General features: G+C 37.6%; 1 protein-coding gene across 1 annotated transcript; it reads left to right on the top strand.

The window, feature by feature from the left end:
- Positions 1–2600: 2600 nt before the first annotated feature.
- LOC122063324 (30S ribosomal protein S17-like) lies at positions 2601–15612 on the top strand. The gene is made up of 3 exons (XM_042627041.1): positions 2601–2852; positions 4360–4575; positions 15228–15612. Exons 2-3 carry the CDS (start codon positions 4414–4416, stop codon positions 15372–15374), a joined length of 309 nt encoding a protein of 102 aa, XP_042482975.1. The 5' UTR covers positions 2601–2852; positions 4360–4413; the 3' UTR covers positions 15375–15612.
- The last annotated feature ends 2091 nt before the right edge of the window (positions 15613–17703 follow it).

Genomic DNA, 17703 nt, shown 5'->3' with positions numbered 1-17703 from the left:
GCCATCAAATGAAGGGGGCTTGACACTTGGTCCATATTGTCCAATAGTATCAACCAATTCCTCAAAACTCCTTAATTTTAAAGCATTAAATGGAACAACGTTTTAATAAGCCCACCTTGCAAAGTAAGAACGAAGTCTATCTCTCCTCTTCTCCTCTTACACGGTTCTTCATTGTTAGTTGATATGGACCTTTATCTTGCCTATTTACAACCACTTCTTTAAGAGTCCTCACATGCTTATCCATGGGACCCCTTACTTGTTGTTTGGATTGTGTCTAAATGACGAAATTATTTCTTCTTGAAGTTGTCCCAGAGTTGGGGATAGGACAAAAGATCCCCAAATCAGATATTGTATTCTCTTGTGGTTCCATAGGTGACACTCTATCATAATCACTAACATCCAAATCATCAAGATTTTCAAGGGTCCTCTTCCTCTTTCTCTTCAAGATTGATCTCTTATCTCTTTAGTAATGACTTCCGTTGTTTTTACATACTTAGATGCATCTCTATAGCCACCAATTAAGTGTTGCTTCATTTTTTTTTATTCATCTTTTGACATCCTTCCCACAAATGGTACACTTAATCCAATTTATGTCTTCTAAGTCATGATAGTAACCATATTTTATCTAGGATCATTTGATTTAATTCTCCTTTTTGGATCATTGCTTGGATCATTTATTGATTGTGTAGTACTAGTATTTTCAGGCCCACTGCTACCACCAATGGTTTCCATAGGAATCATTTGTCTCTTTGTTTAATGTCTAATGTCTACAAGTACAATGATACAACCAATAACAGAAAGAACAAAAAAATTAAAATCAGGGAAAAAAATATTTATTACCAATTAGCATGGGTTCATAACAGAAAAATAAAAATGAAATAAGGAGATGCCTAACAACAAAATTATCAAGCAAAATAAAAGTAAATAAGCCTATTTGGAAGAATATATAAGACTACAAACGCTGGACAGTCAAATAACTGAAATTTGATATTTCCCAATCCCATTCACGATCACAAAAATATTACCCAAAATAGGTATTGGTTCAGGTCTGATATCACTACAAGAATATGTAATAATTAACAGTAGAAAAAAGAGGTTATTTCAATCCCTATAACTCCCAACAAAACCCAGGAAATACAACCAATAACCCAGCCAAATATAGCAATAGGAAGCTGCTAATAATCCCAATACTCAAGAATTAGAAATAATCAAATTATCCTTCATTTAAGAACCATAGAAAAATAAGAAGTAATTAAGTATAGATGGAGGTATATAGTCCTCAAAAGGCAAATTGAATCAAATGATGGCTGAACAAGATATTTTCAATATCTCCCTAACCTGGCCTCATAATAGGCCAGGACCTTGATTGAGTGGGGCTCTCAATTGGGTGGTTCTGTCCTCCAAAAATGGATATCACAATGGAGAAAATTCTTTACTGAAGTACATAGAAATGTACCTAAACTATACTTTATTTTGTAGTCTGATCTATATTCCATCCAAGGTAGTAGGCACAAGTAGGACTTCCAAGAGAAGTTTCAGAGACCGATACTAACTTCAATGGATGTAAGATGAGCCTCAGATAGAAGAAAGAAGATGAAAAACGAAAAAATAGAAGAGAAAGAAGAAAAAAGAAGCTGAAAAAAACAAAAAAAAAAACATAACTTATCGGAGCTGCCTTGGTTTGAGGAAAGCTCACCTAAGGAGTGTTACCGCCGCTACCAAAGCAAGATCTGATGGAGGAAAGAGTAGTTGACACTTGGTTCTCTCAAAAGGGCCAAAACTCTTTGCTATTTGTGTTTTATTTTTTCATTTTTTTTATAATACCCTTGATCTCCAGAAAAAAAAAAAGAAAGTAAGTAAAAAAAATGTTCAAAAGGCAGACTGCCTTGTATATAGAGCACAATAATGCGTCACCTTAGAGCGCCTTAGCCCTTAAGGCGCTCACTTTAGGTGCAACTTGTAATACGTAAATACTGCCTTATGTTCCCAAAACCGCCTCAGTGCCTAATTGTTACCAACACCTTTCATTAATTGATCCTCTAAATCATCGATTTAGACCAATCCAGGGCCCCTTTCCATATATATATTTTTTTTTTGCATTTAACACTGCTACATGGTGAATTTGACCGTTCTAGAATGATATTGGCCTTGACCAATTCAATACCTTTTTTGAGTTTTAGAACCTTCCTATAGATTACAGGCAGCTCTAGATCAGATCGGAATGGGTCATTATCGACCGAGACCTATCTCCTAAACCTTGCTTATTAGGGCTTAACAGCTGAGGTTCTACTTCTCCCCTCAACCGCGGCAGCCACACAAAACATCTCTCCCTCTTCTTCCCTAATACTTAGTGATAGAGTAGAATTTACCATAGTAAGTAAATTTGTACATAACACGAATATTTTTGTCATATTCGAATGTTTCAATGAAAAAAATCGCAATTTACTATATCAATCCAAAAAAAAATCGGTTATATATATTGATATTATATTTTTGTATTCTATAGATGCTTATATTATACGTGTATTATTCATGTATAATATGAATATATACGTTTAAAAATAAAGAATTTATAAAACCTAAAACCAAATAACTCAAATCGGAAAAAAAAAAAAAAAAAAGTAGCAGACGTTTTCTTCTTGGTTCGTCTGAGACTCTAGTCGGAGAGCGGAAACCCTAGCCCCTTGCCCTTGCTTCTCCGTCGTAGTTCCCGGCAGCTGGCAACCAGCGAAAAAGGGCGAGCATCAAGGGAGATCTGCTGATTTCTTCTTTTCCATTTCTCTTCCCATCGCTGGTGGAAAAGGTTATTGCTGCGGCGATTGCAGCAGCAGGTTATTGCTACTCCATTTCAGGTAATCCTTTCTAGAGAAATGTCTCGTGTATGAGTTATCTTTTCTACTTAATTGTGCTTATGAGAATTTCAAAGGTTTCTATTGGACTACTGCTCAATGTCCTGAGATGGGTCTCTTTTGACGACAGCTATGTCCGCCAGGGGCTTTGACCACCAAGGGGACTATCCTCTTGGCTCCAGGGTGTCATTCTTTTCTCTCTCTCTCTCTCCCCCCCTCCTAATTTCTTATTTCTTCGATACCCGCTTTACCAAATTCGGTTTTGGACATCAATTTCTCATTAATTTGCGCATCGTTCTCAATGAACTTCTGATGGAACAAGGTACTGAGTATCTGTCTTTATTGTCTAATATCTATACTTTGATTTTCTTTGCCCGTCCAAAAAGAAGGGCCTTAAGCACTTGGAGTTGGTTATGTTGGGTGGAGTTCTAATTTAATTTTTTTCTTATTTGTTTTGGCAATTACTTGCTTTTGCTTAGTCTTTTGAGCTGGGGACATACACATTGGCAAGTGAAATACCATAATCTCAATCTCAATCTCAATCAATATGCTCTGTTTGAGTTGATTACTAGATAGTGGCAGTGTATGAAGCTAGTGATAAATCAGTATCTCAATCACAACCCAATACAGACCTTTCTGGATGCGCATTTCTAGTTAAAAAAGGAACCCAAAAGGGGGGAGGGGCTGGGGTTAGGGGAAAGCCTGAAGAAGAATAAGTTTGAAACAGAGTTCGGATGTAAGCCCTACAAGATTAATTTTACCAATGTAATTTTTCTTCTTAAATGATATAAGCATAATCAACCACATAGATCCATTTTTAGAAGTAAGTACTCCTTAGCTCTAAACCTGATGTAACCATTTATGAAAAATATAGTTTCGACAGTAACTTGCATTAGTGTTCAGCTGATTATTGTACTCCCTTAAACATTCCCAACTCCACCAAAGAAAGAAGAAACGAAAAGAGAAGAATTTTTTGACAAGGAAATTGCATGTGTTGCAATATGATCAATCCATTTTGCAACAGCTGGGTTTTCTTTCCTTCTCGTGGGGCTCCAAACTTTCACTATTCTATGATTCATGATCTGGCTAAAACTTTCAATGGCGTATAATTTTCTGGACACCTATAGAAGAAAAAAAGAAAGAATGAGAAATTATTAAATTGGAGAGCTAGATTTGATTTTAGTGCTCATGAAAGCATGAGATTAGAATTTAGTTACAAACAATTAGTTTTAGTTCATTCTTAATATCAGAATAAATCTGTATTTTTGCTCCCCGATTTTTAAAAGGCAACCATATTAAACACGTATTAATAACGTACCGTATCATTGTTGTACATGTTTTATTGTGTCGGATTTTTGAAAAGTATTATTGCTGTGTGGTTCGATTAATTACCATACATATTTGTTCCTATATTATTGCTGTTCTCGAACTTACTATGGGATTTATTGATAGTCATGAACTTATTGCCCTTGTTCTGAACATCATTAATACCTTCGTCTCTTGATGGCAGTTTTGGTGGGAATCTAGATTTTGGCTTGCAATTCGGAACAGAGGTTGGCAAACAATGAAGCCTGTTGTAGGGACGGTTGTCTCAAACAAGATGCAGAAGTCAGTGGTTGTGGCGGTTGATCGTCTGTTCCATCACAAGCTATTCAATCGTTATGTCAAAAGAACCAGCAAGTTCATGGCTCATGATGAAAAAGATGAATGCAACATTGGTGACAAAGTAAATCTCTGGCCCCCCTCCCTTCCCAATCCCACCTGTGATGTGCGTGTGTGTAGTTTCTTGTGGTTTACATTTGGCTCTTAATACATTTTTATATATTGACAACATTTCTTCGATTTTGATGGTCAATTCTCAGTCCAACCTTCCTCTGTGTGGAGTTGGTGCTGTTCATATTATTATTTTTTTCCCCTGACAATGGTTATTAATTATTTAATCGTTGTCTTTGGCAATCACTTCTTGCTGAAAATAAAGGCAGAAGCTGTATTTTGTGTTTGGCCTGTCAAAAGAGGAAATCTTTATTTGAGGGATGCAATGCATGAAAATGCAGTCTGAAACTGTGTAATCTTTACTTCTCTCACCTTACTAAAGGATGACTGTTTGCATCTCAAGCACAAGGGTTTTAAAGTCTTAATGCTCTGGTCTTTGGCCTTAGAGAGATCTTCCACTCAACGTGACTCATTGGACCAGTTACGGTTACCTGATGCAGGTAAGTCCAATAACTTGCATAACCCTGCAGGTTATGGGCCCAGGATATAAACCTGTTGAGGTTATATGATTGATGATGCTACTGGAGGAAACAAGTAATTTTAGGGAAAATGATTAAAGAACTTTGTTGAAGAGAGACAATAGTGAAATTTAATGATAGAAATGAGATGGATTACTCATTAGTATTGCTGTGGGGAAGCATGGGATCAATAGGGAAAACTTATAGAGAGCTAACCTAAATAAATTCAAACCCATCAAAGCTTCATAAATAATTTTTTTGGCTAGATACACAATATGATTAGTTAGGTGGTACTCCTCTGCTGACCTCTTTAGTGCCTGGTTGGCAAGGTTCAAGGTATCGGGTTTTGACCCTTGGGGAGACCGAAATTTCTGTCGAAACTTGGGAAATTTCGTGGAAACCAGAGAATTTTTCCCGGTTGGGTGGAAACTTTGGTTTCGACCCGCAAAATGTGTTTTTTTGGCCTATTTTTTGTGTACGTCCTATTTTAGCCATTTCTGACAAATTCACATAATTAGTTTCATGGAAGAAACACATAAAGTCATACTTGTGGAGTGAACCAAAAATTTGGTAATATACATTGAGTCGTTGACTGAAAGTCTGAAACTATACTACATAAGTACACAGTCTACATTATACGTAGTCTACAATCTACAGAAGTACATAATACATAATGCAAAGGATCCAAAATAAATAATAATGTTAAATAATTATGATTTATCTCTCAACACTCAACACTCAACACTCAACACTCAACACTCAACACTCAAAAGTCAATTCCAAGTAGAGTGTCTAGGCGGTTCCAGTCCACGAGCTGTGTACCACTGCAGATGTCGTAGCCGCTCCTCTGAATGCACCACATATGTGTCCCATGCAAGATCCAAGCTTAGATTGAAGTTTTTTGAGCACAAGGGGGAATTCTTGAGTCTTTCCCCAAGTTTCCCACTTTATAAAGAAGAAAAGATGGGGAGAGTGAAATTTTGAAAAGAGAACACTTGGTTTCCTTTAAAAGCATGTTTTATTAGGGCTGGTTCCACCCAAAAGGTCGAACCCATTGGTCCACTCGAAATTTCCCACATTTTGGTCGAAATGTGGGAATTTTGGTCGAAACCTATCGAAACATGTGACTTTTTAAAGACACAGGCTATATGGTATCGGAGCCATGAGATACCGTCGAAATGTGTGAAATTTTGACGGTATCACTTGAGTTCTTGAACCATGCTGTTTGGTATGTGTAGGTTTTCTAAGAGAAGCTAATTCCTGTATAAGAAACTGATTTTCCAGCAGTAAATCCCTTAGAAATTCAGTGAAACTTATAAAGTAAGTTTAGTGTTGGTGACTGAACATGTCAACTGTTGGCTTAGTTGTGGAAGAATGGGTATTATTTGCAAACTTGACTTGGAAAAAGCATATAACAGTGTAGAGAGGAAATTTATTAATCAATTGGTTTGAAGGGTGGGAGTTGGATTACAGTTTGAAGAGAGAGTTGCTTCTGGATTAAAATGGATGCTTTGTTGGTGAATGAACATGTCAACTGTTGGCTTAGTTGTGGAAGAATGGGTTTTATTTGCGAACTTGACTTGGAAAAAGCATATGACACTGTAGAGAGGAAATTTAGATCTTTATGGTTGTAATCATTTCCTTTAAGAACCATGTGAATAGAGAGTGAGCAGAAGGGAATGAGTCTTATATGGAGTCACACACTTACTTGATCAATGTGGGAGGCTAGGGAAGAGACGGAATCATTCAGATAAATATAAAAAAGTTGGTTTATTTTAGTGGAAATAAGCCTTGGGTTGGGTTCTATACATGTTGGTCCATTGGTTCATTGTAATTGGTCACTTTGATAGGCCTACAACATGTGTAGGATTTTGGAGTATGGGATTTACTAGATACTTAAGTTGGAATCAAAGTACTAGTGTCTAAGTATGGATTGTATTTGGAGTCCTAGAATTATTAGGAATTTGAGTCGACATTTTGTTTTCTGTTTTTAGAGTCCTAGTTTAAGTAGGAATGTCAAATACTTGTCTATTTTGGCTATCCCAATTAGTAGTTTGAATTCCCAATCAGCTTAGGAGTGTTAGAGAGCCTGTTTATGGATTTTATATATAGATGTAGTGGCCTATTTACACATAATTTTATGAGTTATATCATTGTAGTTTTTTTCAAGCTTTGTGGATTCAATTCTTTTTTCCGAGTGGATTCTTAGTTTTCCTAATTAATATACTAAGTAACTATATCTTACTGTACATATCTATTGTATATTTTCTTCTATATTGGTGCGTCAGGTAGGTAACCAATATCTTTATTATAATCATCCATTCACCTTTTGCATGGATACTATTATTCTTTTTTTTAGTATCTTTTGTTCTTCTTACCTTATTCAGTTTGTGTCATGTCTTACCATCCCATGACGATGTAGTACACAACTGTAGGGCTTAGACTTGCTACCTAGAACATTGGATCCTTAACGGGCAAGAACATGGAGTTGATAGATGTTATGAGAAGGAGAAGGGTTAATATTGCATGTATACAAGAGACTAGATGGAAGGGCAAAAAAGCTAAGGCTTTAGATGACTTCAAATTTTGGTACTCGGGAGATCAAAGCCACAGAGGAAGAGTGGGCATAGTTGTGGACAAAGACCTAAAGAATGACGTGGATGTGAAAAGAGTGGGAGATAGGATCATATCCATCAAGATGATATTGGAGAAATAGGTTGTCAATATAATTAGTGCCTACACACTCAAGTAGGGTTGGATGAACACAGTAAGCTACAATTTTGAGAATACATGGATGGATTAGTGTAAATCTTTGGCCAAGATGTAAAGATTTTCATAGGGGGTGACTTGAACAGACATGTTGGGAAGGATTGGCGAGGGTATGAAGATGTACATGGAGGATACGGTGTTGGGGAGAGGAATGAGGGGATTTCTGTTTAAGACTTTGCGGTAGGCCAGTAGCATATGATCTACCTTTTGTGAACACTTTCTTTTAAAAGAGAGGAGTACCTTGTTACTTACAGAAGTAGACTACATAACAACTTCTTCCTAACCTGAAGGTCTGACAGATTATTATGTAAGGCTATACTTAGGGAGAGCCTAACCTCTCAGCATAAACTAGTGGTCTTGGATATTTGTCTCTGTTCACAGACTCGTAAGAAAAGGAAGCCTGTTTGCCTTAATGTTAGATGGTGGAGATTAAAAGGAGATGCATTTAACGCATTTACTGATAAAGTGGTCAAACAAGGAAAGTGGGACAATGAGGGAGACTCCAATGTGTTGTGGATTAAGATGCCAACCTGTACTAAGAGGGTTGCTAAAGAGGTCCTAAGGGAATCAATGGCACTTGGAGGGCCCATAGAGAGATTAGTGGTGGGATGAGGAGGTTCAGATAGTCATCAAGTCTTAGAAAAAGTGTTTTAATACTTGGCAAAGGGCTAGAGAGGTAGATGATAAAATGAGATATTATGCTTTCCAGAAAGAAAACTAGAAAAATTGTGGGGAAAGCAAGGGCGAAGAAATGTGATGACCTCATGACCTTTACAATAACCTGAACACTAAAGTTGGGGAAAAAACTATATGTAAGATAACTAAAATGAGAGATATTTAGAGCAGATATTTTGAGCATGTCAGTTTTATCAAGGATGATGGTAGAGTGCTAGTAAAGGATGAAGACATTATGAAGAGAGGGGTGATAATTTTTGCAATCTATTAAATGGAGACAACTCGAGTGGAGTTAGCTTGGAAACTGGTGCATTTTTCATCAAGACACCACACGCCATAAATACATACGAAAGATTGACAATAGAATGCTTATTAAACTCAAGGGAAAATTTTATAGGGTAATTATACGACCAACTTTGACGTATGGAGTGGAGTGTTGGGTAGTCAAGAAGAGTATTGAGAATTAATTGAGTGTAGCAAAGATGAAAATGTTGAGAGGGGTTGTGCGACAAGACTAGAAGAGATAGGGTAAGGAATGATTGTATTAGAAACGATTTGGGGGTTGCACCAATCTAGGACAAGCTCCGTGAGAGCCGGATGAGGTTGTATGGCCATGTTCAATGGAGACCTATGGATGCCCCAGTAAGGAAGAGTGACTAGATTCATTTGGAGGGGAACCAGAAGAAGTACGGGCAGGCCTAAGATGACTATTGACGAAGTGGTGCGAAAAGATATGCATATGGTGGGGCTTGATTCTAGTATGACTTCAGATAGATTTTTGTGGAGGACAAGGACCCGTGTTAACCCCTTATAGGGGATGTTCCTATGATGTGTCTTTCTCTACTACTTTACCTTCTTCTCTTATCTCTATTTTTCTTCATTTTAACCTCTCTTTTGTGCTTCTTTAGTATCTGATTTTCAGTATCGAATCCATGTAGCTGACCCCATATAGTTGGGATAAGGTTATGATTGTTGTTGTTGGCATAGCTGAAGTTGAAGATGCCTTAAGAAAGATGAAATCTAGTAAGACTCCCAACCTATACGAAGTCCCAACAGAAGTTTGCAAGAGCTTAGGACTTTGTGGGGTTTCATTATAGATTATGAGTACAAGGAAAATGCCAGACGAGTGGATGAGGAGCATTGTAGTCCCCATCTACAAACAAAGGGGATATTCAGGACTGCAATAATTGTAGATGCATAAAACTTATGAGCTATACTATGAAGCTTTGGGAGAAGGTTATTGAAGCCTGCTTGAGAGGATAATTTGATATCTCGAGTGAGCAATTTGGTTTTATGCTAGGAGGATATACTACAAAAGCTATTTACCTTCTAAATAAACTTATGGAAACCTTTAGAGCTGCCATGAAGGACCTCTATATGGTCTTTGTTAACCTAGAAAAGGCCTACGATAGAGTCCCTAGAGAGTTAATCTGGCATGTCCTAGAAAAGAGAAGGGTGTCGATTAAATATGCGGATATAATTAAAGATATGCATGATGATGTGGTGACAAGTGTGAGAACCATGGGCTGTCAAGGTAGCGAGCAATTACTATTGGGCTTCACCAAGGGTCAGCTTTAAACCCTTATCTGTTTGTTCTTGTAATGGGTTAGCTAATCAGAAACATTCAAGGTGAGGTTACATGATGTATGCTATTCACTGACGATATTGTTTTAGTGGATGACACAAAAACAAGGCTCAATGCTAAACTAGAGGGACAGAGATCAACCTTGGGATCAAGTAGCTTTAAGATAAGTAGAACAAAGATGCATGTGATGTGTAACTTTAGCCAAACTACAATGGATAACGATGTGGTGATTACTAAGGGGAGAGAGATACCGTAAAGTGACTATTTTAAACATTTGAGATGTATCGTAAATAAAGAAGGCGATATAGAGGATGATGTGTCACATAGAATTGAAGTGGGATTGACAGAGTGGATAGATGTGTTCGGAGTTTTGTGCGACCGACTTGTCGTTGTAAAACTTTAAGGAAATTATATAGGACAGTCGTACGCCCAACTATGATGTATGTGGCGAAATGTTGGCTAGATAAGAAGCGGAATATTGAAAAACTATGTGTAGCGGAGATGAGAATGTCAAGATGGATGTGCGGTAAAACTAGGAAGGATAAGGTAAGGAATGAACGAGTTAGAGTGGATTTGAGAGTTGCTCCAATCTATGATAAGCTTCAGGAAAGTCGTTTGAGATGGTATACAGAAGCCATCGGATGCGCTAGTAAGGAGGAGTGATCTGAACCAGATAGAAGGATCTAAAAGAGCAAGGAGCAAGCCAAAATCACCATATTAGAAGTAGTGTGGAAAGACATGCACAGATTAGGCCTTCCCCCAAGTATGGCCGAGTAGAGCAGATTGGAGGGATAGGATCCAAGTCGTGCACCCCATCTAGCTGTGTTCTACTTCATTACTGTTTTTCTCCACTGTTTTCTTTCACTTTTACCTTTTCATTTCCCTTGCCCATGCCTGAATCCATGTAGCTGACCCCATTAAAGTTGGGATAAGGCTTTGTTGTTGGATTTGGTTGATTCCAAAATGACAACCAGTCTATTCCTGCTCTTCAGTCTTATTTTATTCAACAACCGGTAAGGAATCTTATTGTTTTTAGCACTAGGACTTCACTGAAACTCCATATTTCTTTGTCAGCATTTATTCAAATTCCTTGAGTCTGTTCTTACACTAGAATAGACCACTTGACCTGAATTTTGAGCAATTCTGAGTATTCTGTTCTGAGATACAATATCTCTCTCTGATGTTCTGTTTCTATTTAACATCTGGTTATCTTCTATTAGAGATAACTACCTGAAGTCTGTTCTGTTTTGCTTTAACTCCTATATTCTAGTTCCTTTATAAAATTCCTGTAATTCTATTTGGTAATCCTAGGTGAACTAGGACTTGCCCATGCACACCCATCCAGCCATTGGATCTCTGATATTTTGCCAACCTATTCTACTGATAAAGGACCTAGCCTTCTCTCTTTGGTTTTTTCGGTGCTATTAGCAAACTTGAAGGCTTCATTTAGGGATCCTGGAAGGAAAGTTTATGAAAACTAGTACCAGCAGTATTTTGTTGGTACATCTGGGATAAAAAAGCATTTTTTTCTTTATAGCTTGCCAATAACCAAAACCAAAAGCCTCCCAGGCTTCTCAAAGCCACATTTCATCGTGCCTCTTAGCCTCTTAAGGGAAGATGTAGCTGAAGATGATCCTGCATCAAGTTTCATCATTAGTTGGACTCTGAGAATATCTGAGAAAAAGATATCTCCATTCTTCTATTAGAGATAACTACCTGAAGTCCGTTCTGTTTTGTTTTAACTCCTATATTCTAGTTCCTTTTTAAAGTTCCTGTAATTCTATTTAGTAATCCTAGTGGTACTAGGACTTGCCAAGGCACACCCATCCAGCCATTGGATCTCTGTGATATTTTGCCAACCTATTCTACTGATAAAGGACCTAGCCTTTTCTCTTGGGTTTTTTCGGTGCTATTATCAAACTTGAAGGCTTCATTTAGGGATCCTGGAAGGAAAGGCTTATGAAAACTAGTACCAGCAGTATTTTGTTGGTACATCTGGGATAAAAAAGCAGTTGGTTCTTTATAGCTTGCCAATAACCAAAACCAAAAGCCTCCCAGGTTTCTCTAAGCCACATTTCATCGTGCCTTTTAGCTTCTTAAGGGAAGATGTAGCTGAAGACAAGGTTCGAAATCTCGTTTCGTTTCGGTATTTCGGTGGATTCATGACCACTGAAATACCGAAATTTTGGCCGAAACACCCACCGAAATACCGAAATTTAGGCCGAAACAATTTTTTTTTTCCGGTGGTCAAACAGTGGTTTTTGGACCTGAAATTTGGGGGATAGGCTATTTTAAGGTTAATAAACATGATAAGAACATAAAAATGCAAAAATATTAGAACATGATGTTGTTTTTGAGTTGTTCCTTTGTTTGGCAGCAACCGTCGAACTGTTCTGAAAATTGTACCTACTTCATTGCTAGAACAAGATGTAATATGATAGTAAAACTAATAAATAATGCATTTAAGCCATGATCAAGCATACATCAACATTAATTAGCTAATATTTAGAGTATTAGAGTAGTATACTATGCGACTCCCTAATCCACAAGTCCCGACTAAAGTCAAACACTGAGCATGTAACTTACATAACAGTACAACAATAATCATAAATTCATAATGACTATGTAGTAGATACCATCTACTGGAAAGAACTATGACGGCTTGGTTGGATTCCAGGCTTAGTATGAAATAATTGACGTGCATTTTCCTCTGACTGTGCCACAAATGCATGCCACGTCATAGTATGAGAGAATAATCGAACGTAGTCTTCCACAGCTGCCAAAAAGATTGAGTCATCTACATACTGAAGGTAACCTATCCGAGGATACGTATCACCACCATAGTATGAAAAAAAAGAACCCGCCACTGAGTTACTGTCAAATGATGGTTCCGGCAATGTGTACGTGTTGGCTGGGTATGTGAATAAAGTGTCCACAAAGCCACTACCATGTGACTGGGTCTGGGAGCCATAGTCAGTACTACTACTAGGAATGGATGAACCAGATGTATGCCCCATCCCAGTGAATTGACATAAGGTCCATCATACTGCGACCAGGTTCTCCCTCTAGTAAATGATGGGACATGCCATTGTCCACTCCCTCTACTCTCACTGTCCGGATGACTATTCCCTCCACTCAAACTTGTTTCGCCAATAGAAGTAGATAGACTATCGATGTCCATACAATCTCGTTGCCCTTCACCGAATCGGCGACGAGGCCCTCTACTATAACTTGAACTCCTCCCTCCACCTGATGGACGTGCACCATGATTAGAATCTTGTGTGGCATACTCAAATTGACTCTCCCCAGTGAATCACACCGGCTCCGGCTGTGGATCATCCTGAGGTCATAGATCGGCCTCCAATGTCGAACATATAAAAAAAAATTTATGTACGAAAAAAAAATTTTCGACTCCGAGAGGTCATAGATCGGCCTCTAATGTCTAACATTTAAAAAATCTACAAGCATCCAACAAGTATTTATGATTTAAAAAAAAAAAATGGTTTCAGAGAAAGAACTTTACCTTCCTTAGGCTTTGAATGTATAGATCTTCTTGTAGGAGTCCAATAGAAGTTAAAAAGAGTGTGATGATGTGGCTAATTAGAGGATGGAAGGAGTGTTTTCCCTTTATCCTTGGACCGAAATTACCGAGATAGCCAATTTCGACTCTATCTCGATGAAATGGGGTTTTTATAAGTGTACCGTTTCGGTATGAGATACCGAAACGGTACCGAAATTTCGACCGAAACTTTGCATACATCTCATTTCGTATATAATTTCATTTCAAAAAAAAAAAAGAAAAAGAAAAAAAAAGACGGAAATTCCAAATTTTCGCCGAGATTTCGGCAAGATTTCAAACCATGGCTGAAGATGATTCTGCATCAAGGTCCTTGTGTTTCATCATTAGTTGGACTCTCAGAATATCTGAGAAAAAGACATCTCCATCAGTTAAAATCATCCATTAAGTATCTGAATTAATTCTTTCAAGGGCTTCATTTTGGATGACGTTAAATGTGTATCTCATGGGCCGAATGTTGTGCTTGTTGATTGAGGTCTGTGCTGGTGATGGTTTAGGGTTGTTTATTTTTAGTTTGGGATAGTTGTCTTATTGTTATCTGTGCATTTTTGTTATACTGAGGTCAGGTTTTATTCCATCCCTCTAAGCCGCTGCTGGTTTTGGTAATGAAGTTTCTTATCTCACGTATCCTCTAGGTCACAGGATGCCAGACATTTTAAAGACAGTTGTAGAGTCTTAGATGCGATTGGCCGGATTCATGTGCTTCATCAGGGTCCATCAGGGATAGATGGGGTGTTCAAATATAGTGGTGGTGTGGTTCTTGAGGCATTTGTAGGTCCAATGGATGATGGACTTCACAAAGGCTGAATTGGTGCTTACCATCTTGTTGCCAAGCAGTTCTCCCTAGGGTTCTGATTTTTCTGGAACATCGGGTTGATTTCTGCAGCAGAATTTTCTGAACTTTTTTTTTTCCTCCTATTACAGACTTGACTTTTTCTCTTCCATGAACACCTTGTTCCAATGTGAGACTGCCAATGAACTTGCCAGCCAGGAAGTGGCAAGAGAGTTATTTTTTGTGGTTCATCTATTCCTCTCTGGTAATATTTTCTTATGTTTTCCGTTTTTCATTGGGTACTCCCTCAATTGTCATGAGCCAATTTTTATCTTAAGCAAGTTTAGTGACTCATTAAACAAAGAGACTTTGATCAAATTTTCTGAGAATTTAAGTAAATGAATCAGATCATAAGTATGATTTTGTGACATGTTGGGTCGATTTGCCTTCAGTGGTTGGGGTTGGATTACAAATCAGCTATTGAACTCGGTCACTTAGTTGTTGTAGCTTTTGATTTGGTTAGGGACACCATTCCCTTGCATCCACCTTAGTTTCTTGGTCAGGTGGTGGGCTGGCCAAGTATGGAAGCATTTTGATATGGGTCCATGGTTCCAATGCCACTTGGTTGATTAGATGTACAGGTTTTTGATAATTGTTTGATATTTGTTTTTTGTTCAGCTGTCCCGACCTTACTCTGAATACATATATAGTATGTTATTTATCCTAAAAGGAAAAGGAAAAAGCTGAGCTTTGATTGCGGAAATTGCAGGTTAGGTTGGACCCTTCCAGGCCGTTGAGCAAACACAAACATTGGGTTGTTGCAGAGATTCTTAAGAAAGCACGTATCTACATTCCACCCTCAGCTGCATCTCCTCCCTCTAATTCAAGCAGCAAGTCTGAAGTAGCCGCTTCTTAATCATCTTAAGGTTTGAGGACTCAATTGTGTAGGATTAACTGATTTATCCAACTAAGTATTCTGCACGTACAAGAGTGAGCGAGTGAGTCAGAGATGACTGCTAAGTCCTAGTTTCAAAAGTTCACTTTCTTGAATAGTTTAATAAATCCTCTGTCGTTCAAGGATTTGTTTCCTTAAAAGCTGTTGGAATTGAATTGTAAAATTATTAATCTTTCTACAAGCTACTGCTTTCTGTTTATCTAATCAGAGTAGTTTAAGGGTATCATACATATCATGCAGATTATAGTTGTTCGTGTCAGAATTGTCTCAGGAATGACTGAACAAATTTATGGTATGTTGCATGAAAACTTAAAGCAAGTCCATGATAGATTATGACTTTGTAAAATTACTGGTAAAGCAAAAATGTAACCTGTATCTTGTCTGAGTTTTACAGGAAATAGTGTATGGTGTATGTCGAGACAATAAAACCCACATATTTGTATTCAGAGGAAAATTACCTCTGGAAATATGCACTATTGTTTAGCATGAAGAGGAAAATGGTGTAATAAATTGTTAATACCACTAGTATTTTACATGAAGAGGATAATTTTGGATCATGCTTCGTTGATATCAATAATTTCCGAACTCTTCTCATTCCAAATGATGTTTCCAGTATCTTGAATGAATGGTATCAAATAGACTAGAAAAATATTTGATGCTTGCTGGAATATGGGGTAGGGTTATAAAGGAATTTCTTGGAGTATACATGGAAAGTGAACTTGATCAATGCTACTTCCATGAATATCTCATAAAGCAATCTAAAGCAGGGAATTATCCATCTGACTTTATTCATTATTTTTAACAATGCGAGAGTATGCTAAAGAATCATCACCCTCGAAAGAAGGGGATGTGAGCTTCCCGAAAAGAACACAATGAGAAAGAGGACTCACTGTCTCATTGTTCCCTGTTTGGCTAATGCATGTAAGAATTGTATAATGATACTTCCATGGGAACGCTAATCTTTTAGTGATGTAGATAGGGCTGCCAATAGGAGAGCTCAAGCTGGGCAGGTCATGGTCCAGCTCTGCCCTACATCTATATGGAGGGATAGTAGGGGAAGGGAAGAAATCCCTGAGAAAACTCAGAGTTGCAAGAGAGGGGAAATCGAACCAAGAAAAAGGAAAGGGGAGGGAAAGGGGAGGGAAGGGGAGGGGAGGGGAGGGGTGATAATCGCCCACAGGCTTCACAAACACTCACTCAATTCATCTTTTCAATCCATGTTCTCCATCAGTTACAACCAATTAATAGAAAAGAAAATACATAGAAAAGGAAACCAATTGAAATAACAAACTTCCATAACTAAGCAAAATGGCACTCTAAAACTAAATCCTAAGTGAACCCAACTTGCTAAAAGGAAGTGAATAAAATAAAAATCAAAGACAATCTTCCTAAATAAAGTAAATTTCTAAAATCTTGCTACATCCATCTTTGTCCAAAAACCCAAATGGGTATGAATCGGTCCATGGGTGTGCATCTGCATCAACTCCCCCAATGTTGAGAAAAACTTGTTCACGAGTTTTGTAGAAGGGTAACAATAATTGCTCACTAGCGGGGGTGAAGTGCTCCTTGTCTGCGACACGAACAAAATTCAAGATGTGAAGTTTTTGAGGTGCATTCAGGTCTGGAAAATCATGGGGGAGAACAAACTCATAATGGAGAATCATTGGCACTGTGATGATGCCCATCATTACTTGAACCACAATCTTCTCATTTTTCGGTGCCGTTACTGGTTCCACCATAGTTTTTAAGACGGTAAGGCGATGGAGGCGTTTGAGGGCCTTTCGGAGCACCTTAGCAATAAGGCGGACATAAAGCGTCGCCTTGTTGACTAAACCGTTCTTGTGTAATTTTTTTTATAAAACCAATCTATTTGGCCTATTAGGTAATAAGGTAATAAAAACAAATGCCTCCATTAAAGAGATATGGGAAAATCAAAATAAGAAAAAGAAAAAGAAAAAAATACTCCAGGCAAAATATTAATAGTGCTCAGATTAACGCAATCTATACAAATTGGAGTCAAATGTGGAGTCAAAACTTGTGCTGCTTATTCATAAGCTCAAATTCAGATAGCCTTTTTGTGAGATTTTCTTTACATAACTAAGTTTTTTCTTTTAATTTCTCCAAAACTATTTTAATAAATATGTTAAGCCCTATTGTTATTAAAAAAAAAAAAAAAAACTTGCACTGACTAAAAAAAAAAAAAATGATCCAATGCATCACATGTGCATCAGACCTTATACATCTCCCAATTAGAATATGTAATTTGAAATCTTCATCAAGCAATTTTAAA

The sequence above is a fragment of the Macadamia integrifolia genome, unplaced genomic scaffold (genome assembly GCF_013358625.1).
Source record: "Macadamia integrifolia cultivar HAES 741 unplaced genomic scaffold, SCU_Mint_v3 scaffold1294, whole genome shotgun sequence".
NCBI classification, from domain to species: domain Eukaryota; kingdom Viridiplantae; phylum Streptophyta; class Magnoliopsida; order Proteales; family Proteaceae; genus Macadamia; species Macadamia integrifolia.
Note: the sequence above shows the minus strand (reverse complement) of the source record. Positions and strands in the feature narration are given on the sequence as shown.

Excerpts from the sequence above, each read along its gene's own strand:
- LOC122063324 (XM_042627041.1), top strand. The coding sequence starts at position 4,414 with ATGAAGCCTGTTGTAGGGACGGTTGTCTCAAACAAGATGCAGAAGTCA. Across the intron at positions 4,576-15,227 it reads AATGCAACATTGGTGACAAA|GTTAGGTTGGACCCTTCCAG; the intron begins GTAAATCTCTGG and ends CGGAAATTGCAG.